The 22,428-nt window shown below is 45.9% G+C and overlaps 1 protein-coding gene across 4 annotated transcripts in view; it reads right to left on the bottom strand.

Annotated features, from left to right (window-relative positions):
* Window positions 1-20,834, bottom strand: part of CHKA (choline kinase alpha) — a 71,017-nt gene extending 50,183 nt beyond the window's left edge. For 2 of the 4 annotated variants that reach the window (XM_037998938.2, XM_007962412.3), the window contains exon 1: window positions 20,217-20,834. In XM_037998938.2, the coding sequence (XP_037854866.1) occupies window positions 20,217-20,551 (335 nt within the window). In that variant the 5' untranslated portion in view covers window positions 20,552-20,834. The remainder of the gene's footprint in view (window positions 1-20,216) is intronic. The other 2 variants (XM_007962275.3, XM_007962362.3) reach the window with 1 other exon arrangement.
* Between the last annotated feature and the right edge of the window lie 1,594 nt (window positions 20,835-22,428).

The raw sequence follows: 22,428 nt of genomic DNA, 5'->3' as shown, positions 1-22,428 counted from the left end.
AGTTAAAAGCCCTAGTTTTTCTTCCGGTCACATACTCTGGAAATCTCAGTCAAATGCAAAAGCAAACAGATGAAGTACTGTTCTAAATTGTGTAACCTGATTCAAAGTTTATCCCCGTACTGCTAAAGAAGGCAGGCAGACTAGCTTGGCCAGAAACAAGCTCACGACCTGGAAATGCTTCAGCTGTTTTGTATTACCTGTAACCTCTATTGTTCAATAGGTTTCAATGAAGAAACTGTCAATTATTTTTTAGTGACAGTCAAAATAAATGAAGCAAGGTGACTGGCACCAATAACCCAAACTGTGAGAAACTCACCTAGAAAAAAAGCCAGTTACCAATGAGTCAAATAATAATATGATCAGGAACAACAAAATCTGGTGGGAAGAAATGCCAGAAATGGTAGAAAAAAATTTATCATATAATTTGTCAAAAATATCCTCCCAAGTAAAACCCCAGGAGCTCTCAACGATTTACAAGAAGTTTTGAAACCACAAACTTTATCACCTGGCATAACAGCTTTATAAGTCATAATTAAATATAAGAGGCATGGGTTGGATGTGGTGGCTCATGCCTGTAATCCCAGCACTTTAGGAGGCTGAGGCAGGCAGATCACTTGAGGTCAGGAGTTCAAGACCAACCTGGCCCACATGGTGAAACCCTGTCTCTACTAAAAATACAAAAATTAGCCGGGCATGGTGGCACGTGCCTGTAATCCCAGCTACTTAGGAGGCTGAGGCAGGAGAACTGCTTGAACCTGTGAGGCGGAGATTGCAGCGAGCTGAGATTGCACCACTGCACTCCAGTCTGGGGGACGAGAGTGAAACTCTGTCTCCAATAAATAAATAAACAAATAAATTTAAATATACGCGCACGCACACACACACATACATATATATATGAGAGGTACAAGATACTCAAGCAAAATCTCAAATACAGTGACAACAACACACTTATTCCACACTCAACACAATGACAGGAAGGAAACGGAAAAGAGCAGGAAGTACCTGCTGGCAGAATTCTCACCTCTGCCCTCCAGACCCAGTGGTGCAGGCATCACTAACTGCCAACTCATGATTCCTTAAAACAGAATACTAAGGGAATACACGCTGTATAAAGAGGTTCTTTTTCTTTTTTTTCTTTTTTTTTTTTGAGACAGAGTCTTGCTCTGTCACTCAGGCTGGAATACAGTGGCACGATCTCGGCTCACTGCAAGCTCCACCTCCCAGGTTCACACCATTCTCCTGCCTCAGCCTCCCGAGTAGCTGGGACTACAGGCGCCCACCACCACACCGGACTAATTTTTTTTGTATTTTTAGTAGAGATAGGGTTTCACCGTGTTAGCCAGAATGGTCTCGATCTCCTGACCTTGTGATCCACCCACCTTGGCCTCCCAAAGTGCTGGGATTACAGGCGTGAGCCACCGTGCCCATCCAAAGAGGTTCTTTTGCAGAAATTGTTAATCAATACTGAAATGAATCATTTCAGCTTCTCTTGATAGCCAGAAGAACTAGGCAAAAGAAGAAAGAAAAGGCCTCCAAATTGGAAATGAAGTTAAATTATCCCTGTTGGCAGACAACATGATCTAACATACAGAAAACCCTAAAGACCCCACCAAAAAACTATTAGAAGAACTAATAAGTTCAGTAAGATTGCAGGATACAAAATCAATATACAAAAATCAGTAGCAGTATTATTTCTATATGGGAGCCTCAGATGGGAAGATCACTTGAGCCCAGAAGGTCAAGGCTGAAGTAAGTGAGCTGTGATCACGCCACTGCATGCCAGCTAACAGCATATTATCTGGAAGAGAAATCAAGAAAACAATCGAGTTTACAATAACTACCAAAAAAAAAAAAAAAAAAGAAATAAAGAAAGAAAAAGAAATTTAACCAAGGAGGTGAAAGATTTCTGCAATGAAAACTTTAAAATATTGATCGGAGAAACTGAAGACACAAATAAATGGAACAATAGCCCATGTTCACGTATTAGAAGAATTAATATTGTTAAAATGTCCATACTGGCCAAGCACCGTGGCTCACGCCTGTAATCCCAACACTTTGGGAAGCTGAAGTGGGCGGATCACTGAGGTCAGGGGTTCAAGACCAGCCTGGCCAACATGATGAAACCCTGTCTCTACTAAAAATACAAAAATTAGCTGGGCATGGTGGTGGGCACCTGTAATCCCCGCTACTCGGGAGGCTGAGGGAGGAGAATCGCTTGGACTCAGGAGGCGGAGGTGGCAGTGAGCCAAGATCACTCCACTGTACTCCAGCCTGGACGACAGAGCAAGACTCTGTCTCAAGAAAAAAAAAAAAAAAAAAAAATCCATACTACCCAAAGCAACCTATACATTCAATGCATCAATGCAATCCCTATGACATTCTTCATAGAAATAGGAAAAACAATCCTAAAATTTATATGAAATCACAAAAGACCCCAGTAGTCAAAGCAATCTGGAGCAAAAAGAACAAAGCTAGAGGAATCACACTACCTAACTTCAACATATACTACAAAGTCATAGTAACCAAAACAGCATGGTATTGGTGTAAAAACAGTCAGAGACCAGCATAACAGAATAAAAGCCCATAAGTTAATCCATGTTTACAGTCACCTGATTTTCAACAAGCGTCAAGAACACAATTGGGAAAAGGATAGTCTCTTCAATAAACAGTGTTGGGAAAACTGGATATTGCATGCAGAAGAATGAAACTGGACCCTTATTTCACACCATATACAAAAATAAACTCAAAATGGATCAAAAACATAATGACCTGAAACTATGAAACTACCATAAGAAAACATAGGGAAAAAGCTTCATGACCTTGGTCTGAGCCAGGAATTTTTTTTAAAAGACCTCAAAAGCACAGGCAACACAAACAAAAATAAACAAATAAGATTATATCAAACTAAAAAGTTTCTGCACAGCAAAGGAAACAAGAGAGAAGAAACAACCTACAGAATGGAAGCATCTATTTGCAAACTATATATCAGTTAAGGGGTTAATATAGAAAACATACAAGGAACTCACAGCAAAGAAAGGAAAGAAAACCAATTAAAAAATGGACACCAGCTACTCAAGAGGCTGAGGCAAGAGGATCACTGGAGCCCAGCAAGTCAAGGCTGCGCTGTACTTTAGCCTGGGTGACAGAGCAAGACCCTGTTTAAAAAAAAAAAAAAAAAAAAAAAAAATTAGTCCTAAATGGTGGCGTATGCCTATATTCCCAGCTTGGGAGGCCGACACAGGAGGATTGCTTGAGCCTAAGAGTTTGAGGCTGAAGTAAGCTATGAATGCACCACTGTACTCCAGCCTGGATGACAGAGCAAGATTCCATCCCTCAATAACAAAACAAGGCAAAAGACCCAACAGACATTTATCAAAAGACGACATATAAATGGCCAGAAAGCCATGTGTGGTAGGTAGCATGTGCCTATACTCCCAACTACTCGGGAGGCTGAGGTGGCAGGATCACTTAAGCCTGGGAGGTTGAGGCTGCAAATGAGCTGTGACTGTGTTACTGCACTCCAGCCTGGGTGACAGAGCAAGACACTGTCTCAATAAATAAATAAAAATAAAATAAATGGCCAACAGATACATGAAAAAATGCTCAACATCACTAGTCATTATTAGACTGGCTATTATCAATGATAAAAGACAACAAACACTGACAAGGATGTGGAGAAAAGGGAACCCTTACACACTGTTGATGGCAATGTAAGTTAGCACAGATACGAAAAACAGTATGCTGGGTCCTTAGAAAATTAAAAATAGAATTACCATTAAGATCCAGCTCCTGCTCATCAAAGCAAGTTTAAAAAAAAAAAAAAAAAATCCAGGCTGGGTGCAATGGCTCATGCGTGTAATCCCTGCACCTTGGGAGGCTGAGGCGGGCAGATCACCTGAGGTCGGGAATTCGAGACCAGCCTGGCCAACACAGTAAAATCCCGTCTCTATTAAAAATGAAAAAAAATTAGCCAGGCATGGTGGTGCACGTCCGTAATCCCAGCTATTTGTGAGGCAAGAGGCACAAGAATCACTTGAACCCGGGAGGCAGAGTCACAGTGAGCCTAGATCACACCACTGCACTCCAGCCTGGGAGACAGAGCAAGGCTCAGTCTCAAAAAAAAAAACCAAAAAACAAAAAAAAAAATCCAGCAATCCCATTACTGGGAATACATCCAAAGGAAATGAAATTAGTACATCAGACATCTACACTTTCATGTATATTGCAGCACTAGTTACAATAGCCATCAATTGGTTATAGAATCAATATGTGTCCATCAACAGATGAAAATAGAAAATGTGGTATATATAAACAGTAGAATACTATTAAGCCTTATAAAAGCACGAAATTCTGTCTTTTGTGACAATATGAATGAACCCAGAGGAGAGTACTTACGTTAAGCAAAATAAGTCAGGCGCAGAAAGACAGTAACAATGTGATCTCACTTGTGTAGAATCTAAAAAAGTTGCTCTCATAGAAGTTGAGAATAGTGCTTACCAGAGGCAAGGGGAGGGCAGGGGAGACAGGGAGAGATTGGTCAACTGGTACAATGTTATAGTCAGATGGAAGGAATAAATTCACCTTATACCCCAAAAATAGAACAATTATTATTATTACTATTATTTTGAGACTGAGTTTTGCTCTATCATCCAGGCTGGAGTGCCGTGGTGCAATCTCAGCTCACTGCAACCTCCGCCTCCCAGGTTTAAGCGGTTCTCATGCCTTAGCCTCCTGAGCAGCTGGGATTACAGGCTCCCGCTACCATGCCCAGCTAATTTTTGTATTTTTAGTATAGACAGGGTTGCACCATGTTGGTCAGCTGGTCTCGAACTCCTGACCTCAAGTGATCCAACTGCCTCAGCCTCCCAAAGTGCTGGGATTACAGGCGTGAGCCATCGCGCCCGGCCCATATGTACAATTATTACATGTCAATTATAAACATTATGAATAATGCTCCAATGCTTCAGCACTTACATCAAATACACAGGTTACAAAATTATAAAATTCTGGTCCCAGCTACTCAGAAGGCTGCGGCAAGAAAATCGCTTGAACACAGAGAAGGAGGAGGTTGCAGTGAGCTGAAATCAGGGCACGGCACTCCAGCCTGGGCAACAAAGTGAGACTCCATCTCAAAAAAACAAAAACAAACAAAAAAAAGAAAATAAAGAAATATGTCATCTCTAATGTCAAACATCTATCTATCTTTAATTATTTGGGTTTTTTCCCCTGTCCTTTTCAGCAACGGGGATATTTTGGTATTCATGTATGTGAATCAGCTGAATGAACGCTCAGGCAGATGACAAACCTGAGGAATTGTCTGCCCCAACCTGTAACACAAAGATTTCCACCTGATAAATTAAGGTAAGAAGTTACCTAACCAACTGTATTTTGCTGAAAAGCAAAAAAGCCACTCAAAGCTCTGCAAACTGTCTACAAGTCACAGGGCACCCAGTTCAGCAGATACAGGGCTTAGTCCCCAGGGCTGAGGGCCTGGACCTAGGAGAAAATAGAGCAGGCAGTCTCATGACTATCATCTAAAAGTCAAAATGACTAGAAAGAAAAAAAAAATCACGACATAACCAGTGTCTCAGCAGAAAAATGATCTTTAAGCCATAGGGCTGGCTACATGGAAAAGAGAATACAGCATAATATCAAAACAGCTACTGAATTTAGAGCATAAGGAAAATAAGAAAAAAAGCAGATTTTGGAAAAATTTATTCTAACCATCTAAAATTCAAATTGCAGCTATGGCTCAGGTAAAAAAAAAAAAAAAAAAAAAAAAAGTCCTGCAGTAAAACATCAGTATCTCTATGGAGTAATCAGGACAGTCTTAACCCCCAGCTCTCTGAACACAAGAAAAGCCAGGAGGTACCATTAAAAGAACAGGCTAGGCCAGGCACAGTGACTAACACCTATAATCAATCTCAACACTTTGGGAGGTCAAGGTGAAAGGACTGCTTAAGCCCAGGAGCTGCAGACCAGACTAGGCAACATAACAAGACTCGATCTCTACCAAAAAAAATTTTTTTTAATTGGTCAGGCATGGTGGCATGAGCCTGTGGTCCCAGGTACTTGGGAGGTTGAGGTGGGATGACTGCTTGAGCCTGGAAGGTTGGGGCTGCAGTAAGCCGTGATCACGTCACTGCACTCCAGCCTGGGCAACACAAAAACCCGTCTCCAAAAAAAAAAGTCCAGCCCAGGTGGAGTGCTGGCTCTATACAAAATAGCTGTGTGACCTTGGGCAGGCCTCCAAGCCTGTTTTCACACCATAAAACAACGTAGCAGTATTTAACAGAAGTTTTGTGAAGATTACATGAGATCATATGAGCTGTTCATTTATCAGCACCAATTACAAAGCAAAGGTTAATATTTAAGAGGAAGCCAGAAGGATGAAAGGATAAAGCTCAGTCTTAAGAATCCTACTCCAGCATGGCTCAGCCTTGACAATTCATATCTGGGGCCAGGTCATTCTTCGCTGAGGGGCAAACCTGCCCTGTGCACTGCAGGAATGTTTAGTAGCAACACTGCCCTCTATTCACTAGATGCCAGCTGTACTACCACCAACATGGTAACAATAAAAACGTTCGGCCGGGCACAGTGGATCATGCATGTAATCCCAGCACTCTGGGAGGCCGAGGCGGGTGGATCACAAGATCAGGAGTTCAAGACCAGCCTGGCCAACACGGTGAAACCCCGTTTCTACCAAAAATACAAAAAATTAGCTGGGTGTGGTGGCGGGCGCCTGAAGTCCCAGCTACTCAGGAGGCTGAGGCAGAAGAATTGTTGAACCTGAGCAGCAGTGGTTTCAGTGAGCCAAGATCGAGCCACTGCACTCCAGCCTGGGCAACACAGTGAGACTCTGTCTCAAAAAAAAAAAAAAAAAAAAAGTTCAAACATTCCCAAATGGTGAGGTGGGAGGACAAAATCACCCCACTATTCCTCTACTTTTTTCATGATTCTTTCTGCAGTTTTTACCTATTTTCCCTTCCCCAAAATTTGAACACCACTTTGTTCTCTAGCTGGATTCCCAACTTATAATCTTTTCCTTTCTCTATTCAAAATAATTTCTTCCTCCTGATTTGCCTATTTCAGTTAACAGTAGTACCTTTTTCCCACTCACCCAGGCTCAAAACCTTCCTCGTTTCCAGTGGCCTGGTCCTCTCCCTATCTCCCAAATTCTCTCATCCTTTCCATTCTCATTGCTCCTGCCCAAATGTACATCCTCCCCCTAATCCCCACTACAGCAGCCTCCTCTCTGGTCTCCCAGCTTCTAACTCCCTCTCTCCTCTATGCTATCCCCCAGGCCACCTTAGAAAGTGTTTCTAAAATATAAATTTCAAGCCACCACTGTCCTTAGCACAGTCTTTGGAACACAGTATGCCTCTGCCTACCCTTCCCACCTAGGAAGTCCTTCCACAAGGCATGGTCAGAAGTATCCCCTCCCACTTTCTCATAAAGTGCTTGCATCCCTTCTAGCTCACGCTGACTCCCAGTCAATACTGGACAAAAAGAGTACTAGGCACATTAAGATGTGTAAATACATTATGAAAGACAAGGAAATTACGATCTCACTGTGGAAAACTAAAGATAAAGGCTATGCCCCACCACACAGCAGAACGAGGAGATTCCCTGCCACTGACAGAGAATGGAGAGATCCCGGAAGGATACTAGACAGGCTGACGGGGCTCCACTGGAGGTGAAAACAGGCAGGAGAACGTGGGCATCACTGAAAGCAATATATGATAGATAATAGAACAAGTGCTTTTATTATTATTATTTAAATTCTACTCCTAGCTGGGTGCAATGGCACATGCCCGTAGTCCCAGCTAATGAGGAAGGTGAGGTGGGATGATCACTTGAGCCCAGGAATTCCAGGCTGCAGTGAGCTATGATCCCACAAATGCACTCGAGCCTGGGCAACAGAGCAAGATCCTGTCTCAAAAAAAAAAAAAAGAAAGAAAGAAAAGAAATATCACTCAACCTTCTGGTTTCTAGCCCAGCATGTAAGAAGCTTAGAAGTCGCCACCTGATCCTAACAACATGTAAAAAGCTGAATGAACTGAAAAAACAACTCTTAAAGAAATGAGGTGACTAGGCGTGGTGGCTCACGCCTGTAATCCCAGCACTTTGGGAGGCCAAGGCAGGCGGATCACGACGTCAGGAAATTGAGACCATCCTGGCTAACACGGTGAAACCCTGTCTCTACTAAAAATACAAAAAAAAATTAGCCGGGCGTGGTGGTGGGTGCCTGTAGTCCCAGCTACTCTGGAGGCTGAGGCAGGAGAATGGCATGAACCGGGAGGCGGAGCTTGCAGTGAATCATGCCACTCCAGCCTGGAAGACAGCGAGACTCTGTCTCAAAAAAAGAAAAAAAAAGAAACAAAGGAGGTTAAGCGGGAAACTGCTGCCTCCCAAATTGGACAGACAGACAGGCAGATACAGAGAACCACAGCTTACTGGAGCAAAATCCTCCACCAAATCAGCGCTAGGGTAGGAAAACCTTAACTATAACTAACAAATTGCTGGAGGCTCAGTGTGGACAACTGTGAGAGTTTAAAACTCCAGGAGATCCAATTACTGGGGAGCCCCATCATTTGATGAGTTTTACCTCCAGGAGCTCTACCAGTTCCTTACAGTGAAAACTGAGCAGGGGGAAAATCCCTTCATGCTTCCAGCACAAGGAGGGGCAAAGAAATCATTTTTTCTTTTCTTTTCTTTTTTTTTTTTTTAAACACACCAGAACATTCTGTTCTTAACAAGGTCTGCCCTCAGGAGAAATTATTTTGCTAGCACCTAACCTGTTGGGATCTTCTCAGAGCCTAAACTTCCTGGGAGAAGGGAAATACACAATTCTAGCCCCCTCTGGCCATTCTGTCCCACCTAAATGGGGAGAAGAACTAAGAAAAATGGGTAAATTTCACAGTCTAGGTGCACAGGCTCACCAAAAGACTGAGACCTCACCATAGGACTATAGGTTAAACATTCAAAAATCAACAGTAGGTTGGATGTGGTGGCTCGTGCCTGTAATCCTAGCGCTTGGCGGGGGGCAAGGCAGGTGGACCACTTGAGGTCAGGAGTTCGAGACCAGCCTGGCCAACATGGTAAAATGCCGTCTCTACTAAAAATACGAAAATAAGCTGAATGTGGTGGTGCACACCTGTAATCCCAGCTACTCAGGTGGCTGAGGCACAAGAATTACTTGAACCCAGGGAGTGGAGGTTGCAGTGAGCCAAGGTCACACCACTGCACTGCAACGTGGGTGACAGAGTGAGACTCTGTCTCAAAATAAAAAATAAAATCAATTAATATAATCTACCACATCAACAGGCTAAAGAAGAAAAATCACATGATCATATCAATAGATGGAGAAAAATTATCTGACAAAATCCAACACCCATTCATGGTAAATAATAAATTCTCAGAAAATGAAGAATAGAGAGGAACTTCCTCAACTTGATAAAGAACATCTATAAAAAACCTATAGCTAACATCATACTTGATGAGAAAGTCACAGCTTTTCCACGAAGAACAGGAACAAGGTAACAATGTTCTCTCTCACCACTTTTTTCAACATCATACAAAGTCCTAACTAATAAGAAAAGGAAATTAAAAGTATACAGATTAGGAAGAGAGAAAGAAAACTGTGTAGATGATACGATTGTCTATGTAGAAAATCAGAAAGAAGTGACAAAAAAATTGCTGGAATAAGAGATTATATAGCAGGACTGCAAAATACAAGATTAATACATAAAAGTCAACCAGTTTCCTATATACCAGTGACAAACAAGTGAAATTTGAAATTAAAAGCACATTACCATTTATATGAGCACCCCCAAAAATGATATACTTATATATAAATCTAACAAAATGTGTATAAGCTCTACTTGAGGAAAACTATAAAACTCTGATGAAAGATATCAAAGAAGAACTAAACAAAGGGAGAGATATTCCATGTTCATAGGTAGGAAGACTCAATGTTATCAAGACGTCGGTTCTTCCCAACTTGATCTGTAGATTTAATGTAATCCCAATGAAAACCCCAGCAAGTTATTTTGTGAATACCAACAAACTGATTCTAAAATGTATAGGGAGGCCAGGCACAGTGGCTCACGCCTGTAACCCCAGCAATTTGGGAGGCCAAGGTGGGCAGATCACTTGAGGTCAGGAGTTCCAAGACCAGCCTGGCGAACATGGTGAAATCCTGCCTCTCCTAAAAATAAAAAGTAGCTGGGTGTGGTGGCAGGCACCTACAATCCAAGCTACGCGGGAGGCTGAGGCAGGAGAATCACTTGAATCCAGGAGGCAGAGGTTGCAGTTGGCTGGGATCGTGCCACTGCATTCCAGCCTGGGTAACAGAATGAGACTCCCTCTCAAAAAAAAATAATGATGATAATAATAAAGTTTATAAGGAGAGGCAAAAGACCTAGAGTAGCCAATGAAGAATAAATTCAGAGGACTGACACTACTCAACTTCAAGAATCATCATAAAGCTACATTAATTATGCCAGGCGCGGTGGCTCACGCCTGTAATTCCAGCACTTTGGGAGGCCAAGGTGGGCAGATTACCTGAGGTCAGGAGTTCGAGACCAGCCTGGCCAACAGGATGAAACCCTGTCTCTACCAAAAATACAAAAATTAGCTGGGCGTGGTGGTAGGCACCTGTAATCCCAGCTACTAGGGAAGTAGAGGCAGGAGAATTGCTTGAACCTGGGAGGCAGAGGTTGCAGAGAGCCAAGATCGTGCCATTGCACTCCAGCCTGGGCAACAAAAGTAAAACTCCATCTCAAGAAGAAAAAAAAAAAAAAAATAGAAAATGAGCCAGGTGTGGTGGCACACACCTGTAATCCCAGTTACTCAGGAGGCTGAGGCATGAGAATCACATGAACCCGGGAGAGAGAGGTTGCAGTGAGCCAAGATCATGCCATTGTACTCCAGCCAAGACACTATCTCAAAAAATAAAAACAAAAAAGCTACATTAATTAAAACAGTATGGTATTGGCAAAAGAAAGGACAAATGGATCAATGGAACAGACTAGAGAGCACAGAAATACACTCACATAGTCAACAGATCTTTGACAAAGGAGTAAAGGCGATACAATGTAACAAATGTCTTTTACAACAAACCATTTGTTGTTTCAACAAATGGTCCTGGAACAACTGGACTTCCACATGCAAAAAAAAATCTAGACAGACATTACACTTCACAAAAATTAAATCAAAATGGATCACAAACCTAAATATAAAATGCAAAATTAGATAACTTCTAGATGATAACATAGAAGAAAATCTAGATGACCTTAGGTATAGTGATTGCTTTTATTTATTTATTTACTTTTTTTGAGACAAAGTCTCACTCTTGTGGCTCAGGCTGGAGTGCAGTGCCGCAATCCGGGCTCACTGCAACCTCTGCCTCCTGGGTTTAAGCAATTCCTCCTGCCTCAGCCTCCCAAGTAGCTGGCATTACAAGTGTCCACCACTACACCGGACTAATTTTTTTGTATTTCTAGTAGAGACAGAGTTTCACCATGGGCCAGGCTGCTCTCGAACTCCTGACCTCAGGTGATCCACCCATCTTGGCCTCCCAAAGTGCTGGAATTATAGGCATGAGCCACTGCCCAGCCAGATTACTTTTAGATACAGCATCAAAAGCATGATCCATGAAAGAATAATTGATAGACCAGACTTCACTAAAATTAAAAACTGCTTTGCAAAAAATACTGTCAAGAGAATGAAAAGTCACAAGGTAAAAATATTTGCAAAAGACACATCTGATAAAGGACTGTTAACAAAAATATATAAAGAATTCTTAAAACTCAAGAATAGGAAAACATTCCTTTCTACTCAAGAAGGTGTGGCAGGGGCCTGGCACGGTGGTTCACGCCTCTAATCCCAGCACTTTGGGAGGCCAAGGTGGGAGGATTACGAGGTCAGGAGATCAAGACCATCCTGGCTAACACGGTGAAACCCCGTCTCTACTAAACTTACAAAAAGTTAGCCAGGTGTGATGGCAGGCACCTGTAGTCCCAGCTACTCGGGAGGCTGAGGCAGGAGAATGGCGTGAACCTGGGAGGCAGAGCTTGCAGTGAGCGGAGATCACACCACTGCACTCCAGCCTGGGTGACAGAGCAAGACTCTATCTCAAAAAAAAAAAAGGAAGTTGCAAATTAAAATGAGATACCTGACCAGGCACGGTGGTTCACGCCTGTAATCCCAGCACTTTGGGAGGCTGAGGTGGGTGGATCACCTGGGTCAGGAGTTTGAGACCAGCCTGGCCAACACAGTGAAAACTCATCTCTACTAAAAACACAAAAAATTAGGTGTGGTGGCAGGCGCCTGTAATGTCAGCTATTCAGAAGGCTGAGGCAGAGAATCGCTTGAACTCGGGAGGTTGCAGTAAGCTGAGATCACACCACTGCACTCCAACCTGGGCAATAGAGCAAGACTCTATCTCAAAACAAAAACAAAAAAGAGCTGGGCACGGTGGCTCACGTCTGTAATACCAGGACTTTGGTAGGCTGAGGCAGGTGGATCACCTGAGGTCAGGAGTTCAAGACCAGCCTGGCCAACATGGTGAAACCCCATCTCTACTAAAAATACCAAAAATTAGCCAGGCGTAGTGGCAGGCACCTGTAATTTCAGCTACCCAGGAGGCTGAAACAGGAGAATCACTTGAACCTGGGAAGTGGAGGTTGCAGCAAGCCAAGATTGCACCATTGCTCTCCAGCCTGGGCAACAAGAGTGAAACTCCATCTCAAAAAAAAAAAAGAAAGAAAAGAAAAAGAAAATGAGAGACCATTATACGCCTACCAGAATGACCAAACTCCAGAATGCTGACACCACCAAATGCTAGTGAGGACATGGAAAAACAGGAAATCTCATTCACTGCTGACAGGAATGCAAAATGTTACAGCCACTCTGAAAGACAGTTTGGCAGTTCATTACAAAACTAAAGGTAACTCTCACCATATGACCAGCAATCATGCTCCTCGGTATTTACCCAAATGAACTGAAAACCTACACATGAATGTTTAGAGCAGCTTTATTCATAATTGCCAAAACCTTGAAGTAACCCAGATGTCCTTCAGTAGGTGAATGGATAAACTATGGTATATCCAGATGACACACAACTACCCAGTATTAAAAAGAAGTTAGTTATCAAGCCATGAAAAGACACAGGGAGGCTGCGCGCGGTGGCTCACGCCAGTAATCCCAACATTTTGGGAGGCCAAGGTGGGCAGATGACAAGGTCAGGAGTTCGAGACCAGCCTGGCCAATATGGTGAAAACCCGTCTCTACTAAAAATACAAAAAATTTAGCCAGGCGGGGTGGCACATGCCTGTAATCCCAGCTACTCGGGAGGCTGAGGCAGAATAATTGCTTGAACCCAGGAGGCGGAGGTTGCAGTGAGCCAAGATCGCACCATTGCACTCCAGCCTGGGCAACAGAGCAGGACTCGGTCTCAAAAAAAAAAAAAGAAAAAAAGAAAAAGAAAAGACAGGATACTGGGAAACTCAATGCATATTATCAAGTAAAAAAGCCACACTGAAAAGACTACATACTGTATGATTCCAATTCTATGACATTCTGGAAAAGGCAAACCTATGGAGATTATAAAAGAATCAGTGATTGGCTGGGGTTAGGAGGGAAAGAGGGTTAAACAGACATTAAGTAGAGGATTTCTAGGGCAGTGAAACTATTCTGTATGATAGTACAGATGGTCTCCAACTTATGATGGCTCAACTTATGATTTTTCGACTATACAATGGTGCCAAGGTGATATGTATTTGGAAGAAATCGTACTTCGGGTATACATACAACCATTTTATTTTTCATTTTCAGTATAATAATCAATAAATTACATGAGATATTTAACACTTTATTATAAAAACAGACTTTCTGTTAGATTATTTTGCCCAACTGTAAGCTAATGTGTAAGTGTTCTGGCAAATTAAAGGTAGGCTAGGCTAAGATATGCTGTTCAGTAGATTCGATGTATTAAATGCATTTCAATTTACGATGGTTTATCAGGGCATAACCCTGCTGAAGTAACCTCATCATGTAAAGCAGCATCAGTAAAATGGTGGATACAAGTCATTATATGGTGGCCAAAAACCACAGAATGTACAACAGCAAGAATAGGATGTAGTGTGTTATGGACTCTGAGTGCTAATATGTCAATGCAGGTTCCGCAGTTGTAACAAATGTACCATTCTGGTGGGGGAAGCTGAGAAAGGGGAAGGCAGTGCCTGTATGCAGACAGGGGGTTATATGGGAACTCTCTGTACTTTCTGCTCAATTTTGCTGTGAACCTAAAACTGCTCTGAAACTGGGCACAGTGGCACACACTTGTAATCCCACCTACTCAAGTGGCTGAGGCAGGAGGGACTGCTTGAGCCCAAGAGTTCAAGACCAGCCTGGGTAACACAGTGAAACCCCGCATTTCTAAACAAACAAATACAAACTGCTCTAAAAAATAAAGTGTATTAGTTTAAAGAGGAAGAAACAAAAAAAAAGTCCGCAAGCCAGTCACTCAAGGAACAAAACTTTCCAGTAAAAACAAGTGTAAATAAAATTGTATCTTGAAAAATGAAACTGAAAATTATTTCTGTTCTTAAATGTAACATAATTTAGGTTATAAGTACAACTACATATTTATGTTTAAATTGAAAAGCAAACATTTAAAATGAAAAGTAGGGAGTCTGGACACAATTTTTCCAAAAACATTATGGCACCGTAAGACACAATTAACTTCCTACGTGAGTTTTACTGCATAATTTTACAAGAATATCTGAGGACTTGGCCAGTCTTTTCGTGGGACTCTCTCCATCTTTTGATATGATTCTATTTTGCAGGGTCCAAGGTATCATCCTTATCAATGGTTTTCTTTTCACCGTTAGTGGGTCTGCGGAACGCAATGTCAAAAGATGTGTGTGAAACTTTGACAGTTCTCCAACATTTCATTCATTGAACTTCATGAAATCTTGTATCCCACACAAGACTTTAAACTTCATTTCACAACTGCTGTGACCTTATCAATCAGCAATGAAAATAACAAACTCTAAGCTGGGCACAGTGGCTTACGCCTGTAATCCCAGGGCTTTGGGAGGAGGCAGGAGGATCACCTGAGCCCAGGAGTTCTACACCAGCCTGGGCAACATGGTCGAATCCCACGTCTACCAAAAAATACAAAAATTAGCCAAGTGGCCAGGCATGGTGGCTCATGCTTGTAATCTCAGCACTTTGGAAGGCTGAAGCAGGTGGACCATGAGGTCAGGAGTTCAAGACCAGCCTGGCCAACATGGTGAAACCTTCTCTCTACTAAAGATTAAAAAAAAAAAAAAAATTAGCCGGACAGGGCACACGCCTGTAATCCCAGCTACTCAGGAGGCTGAGGCAGGAGAATCGCTTGAACCTGGGAGGCAGAGGTTGCAGTGAGCTGAGATCGCGCCATTGTGCTCCAGCCTGGGCAACAGGGTGAGACTCAGGAGGCTGAGGCATGAGAATCACTTGAACCCGGGAGGCAAAAGTTGCAGTGAGTCAAGATCACACCACTGCACTCCAGCCTAGGCTAGAGAGCAAGACTGTCTTAAAAAAGAAAGAAAGAAAGAAAGAAAATAATAACATATTATTGATTAGACAGGCAGGGACAGAGTTAGTATTAAGCTGTGATGCCTGGAAATGAACAAATTTTCTTTTTTTTTTTTTTTTTTTTTTGAGACGGAGTCTGGCTCTGTCACCCAGGCTGGAGTGCAGTGGCCGGATCTCTGCTCACCGCAAGCTCCTCCTGCCGGGTTTACGCCATTCTCCTGCCTCAGCCTCCGGAGTAGCTGGGACTACAGGCGCCCGCCACCTCGCCCGGCTAGTTTTTTGTACTTTTTAGTAGAGACGGGGTTTCACCGTGTTAACCAGGATGGTCTCGATCTCCTGACCTCGTGATCCGCCCGTCTCGGCCTCCCAAAGTGCTGGGATTACAGGCTTGAGCCACCGCGCCCGGCCCAAATTTTCTAAGTGGTCAGTTCATTAACAACAATTCTCATGTTAGGACAATTTTTATTTTTCCCTATACCACTCATAGTTGGAGAGACTCAGACAAGGACCTCCGTTCATCACACAGCAAAGAGGCCAATTTAAGCTAAAAATGACAGTTTCTACACTTATCCAGTGCTGGTGTGCCAGGCACTATTCTAGTGCTGAAGATACAAAGATGAACATGAAATGCCCTCTAGGAATTCAATCTAACAAGAGAATGGAATGAATAAACACACAAATGTGTTAAGGGTTGTGATAACAAGGCCTGCATGTACAAAGTGCTAAAGAGGAGACACAGAGGGGAAAGAAATTCATTATGTCTGGTTCTCTCTGAGTTAAGCTTTGAAAGAGGAATTTTAAAAGCAGACACCAGGGGAAAGGCTGCCAAGCAGAGGGTAGGGGCAAAGAAAGGCCTGGTAACTGAAAACACAAAACTCATTCAGAAAATGCAGGCTCCAGTGTAACTAGCTCAATGTTAGCTGCTGTGGTCCGAGAGAAGGAGTGATTTTAAAACAGTAATAACAAAAAGAACCAGTCTAAAAAGTTAGGTCAGGCAGGGTGCGGTGGCTCACACCTGTAATCCCAGCACTTTGGGAGGCCAAGGAGGGTGGAACACCTGAGGTCAGGAGTTCAAGACCAGCCTGGCCAAGTGAAACCCCATCTCTACCCAAAATACAAAAATTAGCCAGATGTGGTGGTGCATCTGTAATCCCAGCTACTCGGGAGGCTGAGGCACGAGAATCGCTTGAACCCAGAAGGCGGAGGTTGCAGTGAGCCGAGATCGCACCAGTCTGGGTGACAGAGCAAGACTCCGTCTCAAAAAATAAATTTAAAAATAAAAAATAAAAATGTAAGCCAGGGCTCAAGTTTAGACCATGCAAACAAGTTTGGATTTTATTTTCCAGTATTTGAGAAATCCATAGCAACACGATATAGAATGGATTAGAAGGAACACACAAAATGCAAGAAGATCCTAAAGTGCCTACTGTTATAGTGTCTAAGCAAGGACAGCAAAGGGAGCAGACAGAAGGTGGGGATACAAAAGTAGCTCATCAGGTTTGAGTTACTACTGCGTGCAGAGGAGGGATTTCTGCGGGAATGCAGAGTTAGAAATGATCCCGGGGCTCTGGCCAGGCTGCTGTTACAAACGCAGAGAGAAAGCAGCAGCACATTCCTGGGTGGGGAGGAGCCAAAGGGTTAAATTTGGAATAGGTTGAATGCACTGAGTTGAGGTGGTGAAGTCTGATAAACTGCAGATGCACTGGCACTCAGTGAAACAGGGAGCTCCAGAAACAGATTGGGGCCAGGTGTGGTGGCTCACGTCTATAATCCTGGCACTTTGGGAGGCTGAAGCAGGAGGACTGCTTGAGCTCAGGAGTTCAAGACCAGCCTGGGTAACATGGCAAAACCCCAACTCTACAAAAATACAAAAATTAGCAAGTAATGGTGGTGCGTGTCTGTAGTCCCAGCTACTTGGGAGGCTGAGGTGGGAGGATCACCAGAGCCTGGGAAGTCGAGGCTGCAGTGAGCCATGATCACACCACTGCACTCCAGCTTGTGCAATAGAGTGAAACTCTGTCTCCAAAAAAAACCCAAAAACCAGAATCAGATTGGGAAATGTCAGTAAAATCTGATAGCTGGAGCCATAACAACTGCAACTGCCTATGGAGAATCACTGAATTTCATTCAGGAGAATTCCTCTCCTTCTCCCCACCTCCAAATGCCCTTGTCTTTTTTTAAAGCTAGACATCACCCACTTTCCCATGTCCTAAATCACCTTTGTTTCTCCTTATTAAACTTATTCCATAACTACATTCTCTTCCAGAACACAGACAGGACTGAGACAGCGTACTCTTGCAACATTATATAAAAAGGTCATCCAATCCAAAGGGAAAGCTTTGTTTTCCAAGACTGCTAACTCCTGGAGAAAAGAAACAAGACATCCTCAACGCTTTCCTAATAAATGGTTTGAGCAAAATGCAAAAGCTTAACTGCTGAGTGACTCTCCCTGGAGAAGGCCATGAAAATGTCTTAAGGCAGGATCTAGGGTGTCCAAACATTTTCACAAGCCACAGGCTAGAGCACTGGTGCAGGAGAGGGGCACACCAGAGACCTGGCAGTTCGGGCTTTGAAGGCAGTAAACACCCACTGACCTCAGGCAAGTCACTTCTCCTCCAAGTTTTTCACTTCACAGACTGGTGAGTACATGGCCTAGAATGATCGCCCTTCCAGTTGAGAATTTTCAGGACTAACTAAAAGCGAATTAAAGTAAACCTTAGAGAGAGCTGAATTTTTTTAAGTGCCATTAAGCAATTCAGGGATTATCTAAACAGCTTTGGTTTTCTTTCTCTGCTTCCTTACCAACTACCTTTAACTCTCACTCTTAGGTCATAGGCAGTCAGAGGGGCTGAAACACAAAGAGGAAGTGAAGCTCAAAGAGTTGATTTTGCTGCATTAGTGGCTCTGGTGAAAGACAGTGGGCACAGAAAAGGAATCAAATGACCAAAACTGGATTGGGGATTACTGGTGGCAGCCAGCCAGCAAATTTCTAGACACTGCACACAACCTGGTCAGCCAATTAAAAGAAAATTGGCAAAAAATGATGGAATACATTTTTTTTTTTTTTTTTTTTTTTGAGACAGAGTCTTACTCTGTCACCCAGGCTGGAATGCAGTGGCATGATCTCGGCTCACTGCAACCTCCACCTCCCGAGTTCAAGCAATTCTCCTGCCTCAGCCTCCCAAGTAGCTGGGACTACAGGCGTGCACCACCATGCCCGGCTAATCATTGTATTTTTACTAGAGATGGGGTTTCACTATGTTGGCCAGGCTGGTCTCAAATCCCTGGCCTCAAGTGATCCTCCTGCCTCAGCCTCCCAAAGTGGATTACAGGCCTGAGCCACCGTGCCTGGCTGGGAACACAATGTTTTTTTTTTTGAGATGGAGTCTCTGTTGCCCAGGCTGGAGTGCAGTGGTGCGATCTCAGATCACTGCAAGCTCTGCCTCCCAGGTTCATGCCATTCTCCTGCCTCAGCCTCCCAAGTAGTTGGGACTACTGGCGCCCGCCACCACCCCGGCTCACTTTTTGTATTTTTAGTAGAGTCGGGTTTTCACCGTGTTAGACAGGATGGTCTCGATCTCCCGACCTCAAGTGATCCGCCCGCCTCGGCCTCCCAAAGTGCTGGGATTACAGGCATGAGCCACCGCGCCCGGCCCAGGAACACATTGTTAAAGGCCTATCTCTTGGGAGCAGACTGATGAAAGAAGGTCAGACTTCTGTTAAGTCTGAATACCTACACGCGTACTTCTGTAATTCAAATTTAAGATTAAATATTTTCAAGTTTAAAAAAAGGAAAAAATGGCCGAGCGCGGTGGCTCACGCCTGTAATCCCACTTTGAGAGGCCAAAGCGGGTGGATTACCTGGGGTCCGGAGTTTGAGACCAGTCAGACCAACATGAGAAACCCTGTCTCTACTAAAAATACAAAATCAGCCGGGCGTGGTGGCGGGTGTCTGTAATCCCAGCGACTAGGGAGGCTGAGGCAAGGAGAATCGCTTGAACCCGGGAGGCCGTGGTTGCAGTGAGCCGAGATCGCGCCACTGCACTCCAGCCCGGGGACCAAGAGCGAAACTCCTTCTCAAAAAGAAAAAAAAAAAAAAGGAAAAAATATTTCTACCTTACTCTTAATTTAGAAGCCACGCCTCCCACCTTTGTCTAGTAACACAGCTATAGTGATGTCTCAACAGTCTCTTAGGGGATGAGAAAATGCTACTCCCCCACTAACAAATGACTCTTTGAGGGGGAAAAGACATCAAATTGCGAACTCGAGAAACTAGCAGAAAAAAGTTAAAAAGTGATTTGTGTTTTTAAAGCCAGCCACAACATCTTCATTCAAGGCCCTAAACCGCAAAGACTTTCTGGACCTATCTTAAGCGTCAGGACCACACGCACTTCGTGATGGAACGGTATTGTTCTCCTAGAGTAGACCCGTTTTCGCATGAAACCGACGTTTTTACAAAAGCCTGCCTGTGGACGGCCTGCCGCGGCCGCGGACCCGCTTCCCTTGGATTTCGCGAGGGCTGGGAAAAGGAGGGCTTTCGCCGGCTGCGGTCCCCGGCCCCGGCCCACGGCCCCCGCCCCGCGTCACCTGACTGGCCCGCGGCCCCCAGCCCCGGCGCCACCGACCTGATGACACTGATGTGGAACTCGTCCTCGCGGAGGCCCCGCCAGGCGCCGGGCAGGAACTCCTTGCACCACAGATAGGCCCTGCGCCGCGTCCGGGGCTCGGGCTGCTCGTCTGCCGGCGGCGGCGGCGGGGGCTGGGGCAGCGGCAGCGGCGGCGCGGGGGGCAGCGCGAGTGGCGGCTGTTGGCCGCCCAGCTGCTTGGACTCGAGGTCGCTGGCGGCGTCGCGCTGCTGCCCCACGCCGGGCGCCGGGGCCGCGCTGCCGCTGCCGCAGCTCAGCAGCAGCCCGAGCGGCGAGGGCTCCGCCTCGCCCCCGGTGCAGAACTTGGTTTTCATGCCCGACAGGCGGCCCAGGACGCGCGGGCGGCCGCAGCGCGAGAGGACGAGGCTCAGGGTCCGGCCGGGCGCCCGCCTCAGGGGGCCGGGCGGGAGGCCGCTCGCCGCTCTCTGACGGGCTGGCAGGCCGGCCGGAAGGGGGACGGGGGGCGGCGGGCCGCGGCAGTTGGGCGCGCGGGGCGGCGGCGGCGGCAGTAGCGGTTGTGGCGGCTGTGGCGGCTGTGGCGACTGTTGCGCGGGGATGTGCTGCTGCCCGCTGCTCTCGCTCCTCTGCCGCCGCCGCACGAGGAGCGCCGGCAGCGTCACAGCCCGCCCTCGCGCTCGCCACTGATTGGCCGCCGTCCGCCGCCTCGGCGCATCATAACCGCCGCCGCCCTCGCCACGCCGCCTCCCCATTGGCTGCGGCGCCGCCCCCAACCTGGGGCGCTGCGACCTCTGGGCGGAGGGGGCGGGGCGTCGAGGGGGCGCCCCCGGTCGCAGGAAAAGGGGAGAGGGGAGCGAGGCGCGGGGGCGCGCCGGGAGAGCGGCTCCGGGGTGGGACGGAGCCGGACTGGGCCGAGCGGGGAAAGCTGCTGAGCCTCGGAGGACCTCGGGGTTGGCTTTGGGAGCTGAAAGTTTCCTTGGACCCCTCGGAAGCCCCGTGACATCAGAGGCCGGGCCTGGCAGGGGCAGGCAGGAAACGTGTCTGGAGACAACTGCCCTCTCCGCGTGACCTTGGGCGAGTAGCCTCCTCCTGGGGCTCAGTGGCTCTGATTTTGTAACATTTCTCAGCACTGTGAGAGGCGCGTCCTCGCCTCGCGGAGCCCGAGGAATTACTAAGAAACCGAGGCCCGAAGGAGGGAGGAGGCGACAGGCTCGAGGCCACACGGTGGGCCAGGCTGGGCCGGGCTGCACGCGGGCTACCGGGACCCAGCCCTCTGCACGCCTCCAGCAGCCTCAGTTTCCCTGTCCGTGGTACTGAGGATGCTCGGGCCTAGAAGTTCAGGGCTGGAGGCTCAGGGACCGGCGAGGGAGGGGCATCATCCCCGACACGGGGCCGCCGCAACTGCCCAGAGCACAGGCCAAAGGTGCGTGCCACGGGGCTGCTGGCGTCGTGGACGCTGTCCCCTGCCTCCCCATCCCCCGCAGGAAACAGCCTTGTGACAGTGACTAACGCACCTTTGCCGCGGTAGGGGGGCAGGGGCCCCTGCTACCGTTTGCCACACACTGTCCCATGTCCCTCACTGCTGCCGTGCTTCCTGGAAGTGAGGTGCCGATAAATATAAAAATTACGGATCCCATTTTATGGGACATGAGCAGAAACAGGAGGTTTCCTGGGCTGCCAGGGGCTTAGGAAATCCAGTGCCTCATGCACAGGAAATGGCTTCTATGTAGGGAGTTCACAGTCTTCCACCAGAAGCAAAAATCTTTTAGAATGTGTACTTGGTTGAACTTCCTCCACGCAAAATGGTCTTATTTAGGGATAAAAATGAAAGGGGACTTTTGTGAGGCTGCTGTGGCGATAGGCCTGGAAGTTGGACCTGCAGGGAGGTAGGAGAGGCCAAAGCCCCTGGGACGGAGGCCAGGCAAGGTGGGAGTCCCACTGGATATTTGAAAGGCTGAGAAGCCAAGGGCTTCAATCTGGGGAGGCCATTTGGATAAAGGAGCCAAGGACTTTCTCTAAAAATACCAGCTCACAGGGAGGTGGGGCCATGCCAATGGCCTGCCCAGGTGACAAGCCCTTTGTCCCACTGTCTCCTGGCACCAGTCTGGTAAACTCAAAGGAATGCCAGAAATCTGGCCAGGAGGAAGGGACACTAAAGTAAGGAGTGGACCTCTATAATTTGAGATAACTCTTTCTGGCATCTGCTGGCTTGTGTTAGGAAAACCCTAAGACA

The sequence above is a fragment of the Chlorocebus sabaeus genome, chromosome 1, assembly GCF_047675955.1.
Source record: "Chlorocebus sabaeus isolate Y175 chromosome 1, mChlSab1.0.hap1, whole genome shotgun sequence".
Classification (NCBI taxonomy): Eukaryota; Metazoa; Chordata; class Mammalia; order Primates; family Cercopithecidae; genus Chlorocebus; species Chlorocebus sabaeus.
This window is presented reverse-complemented; position numbering and strand designations above follow the sequence as displayed.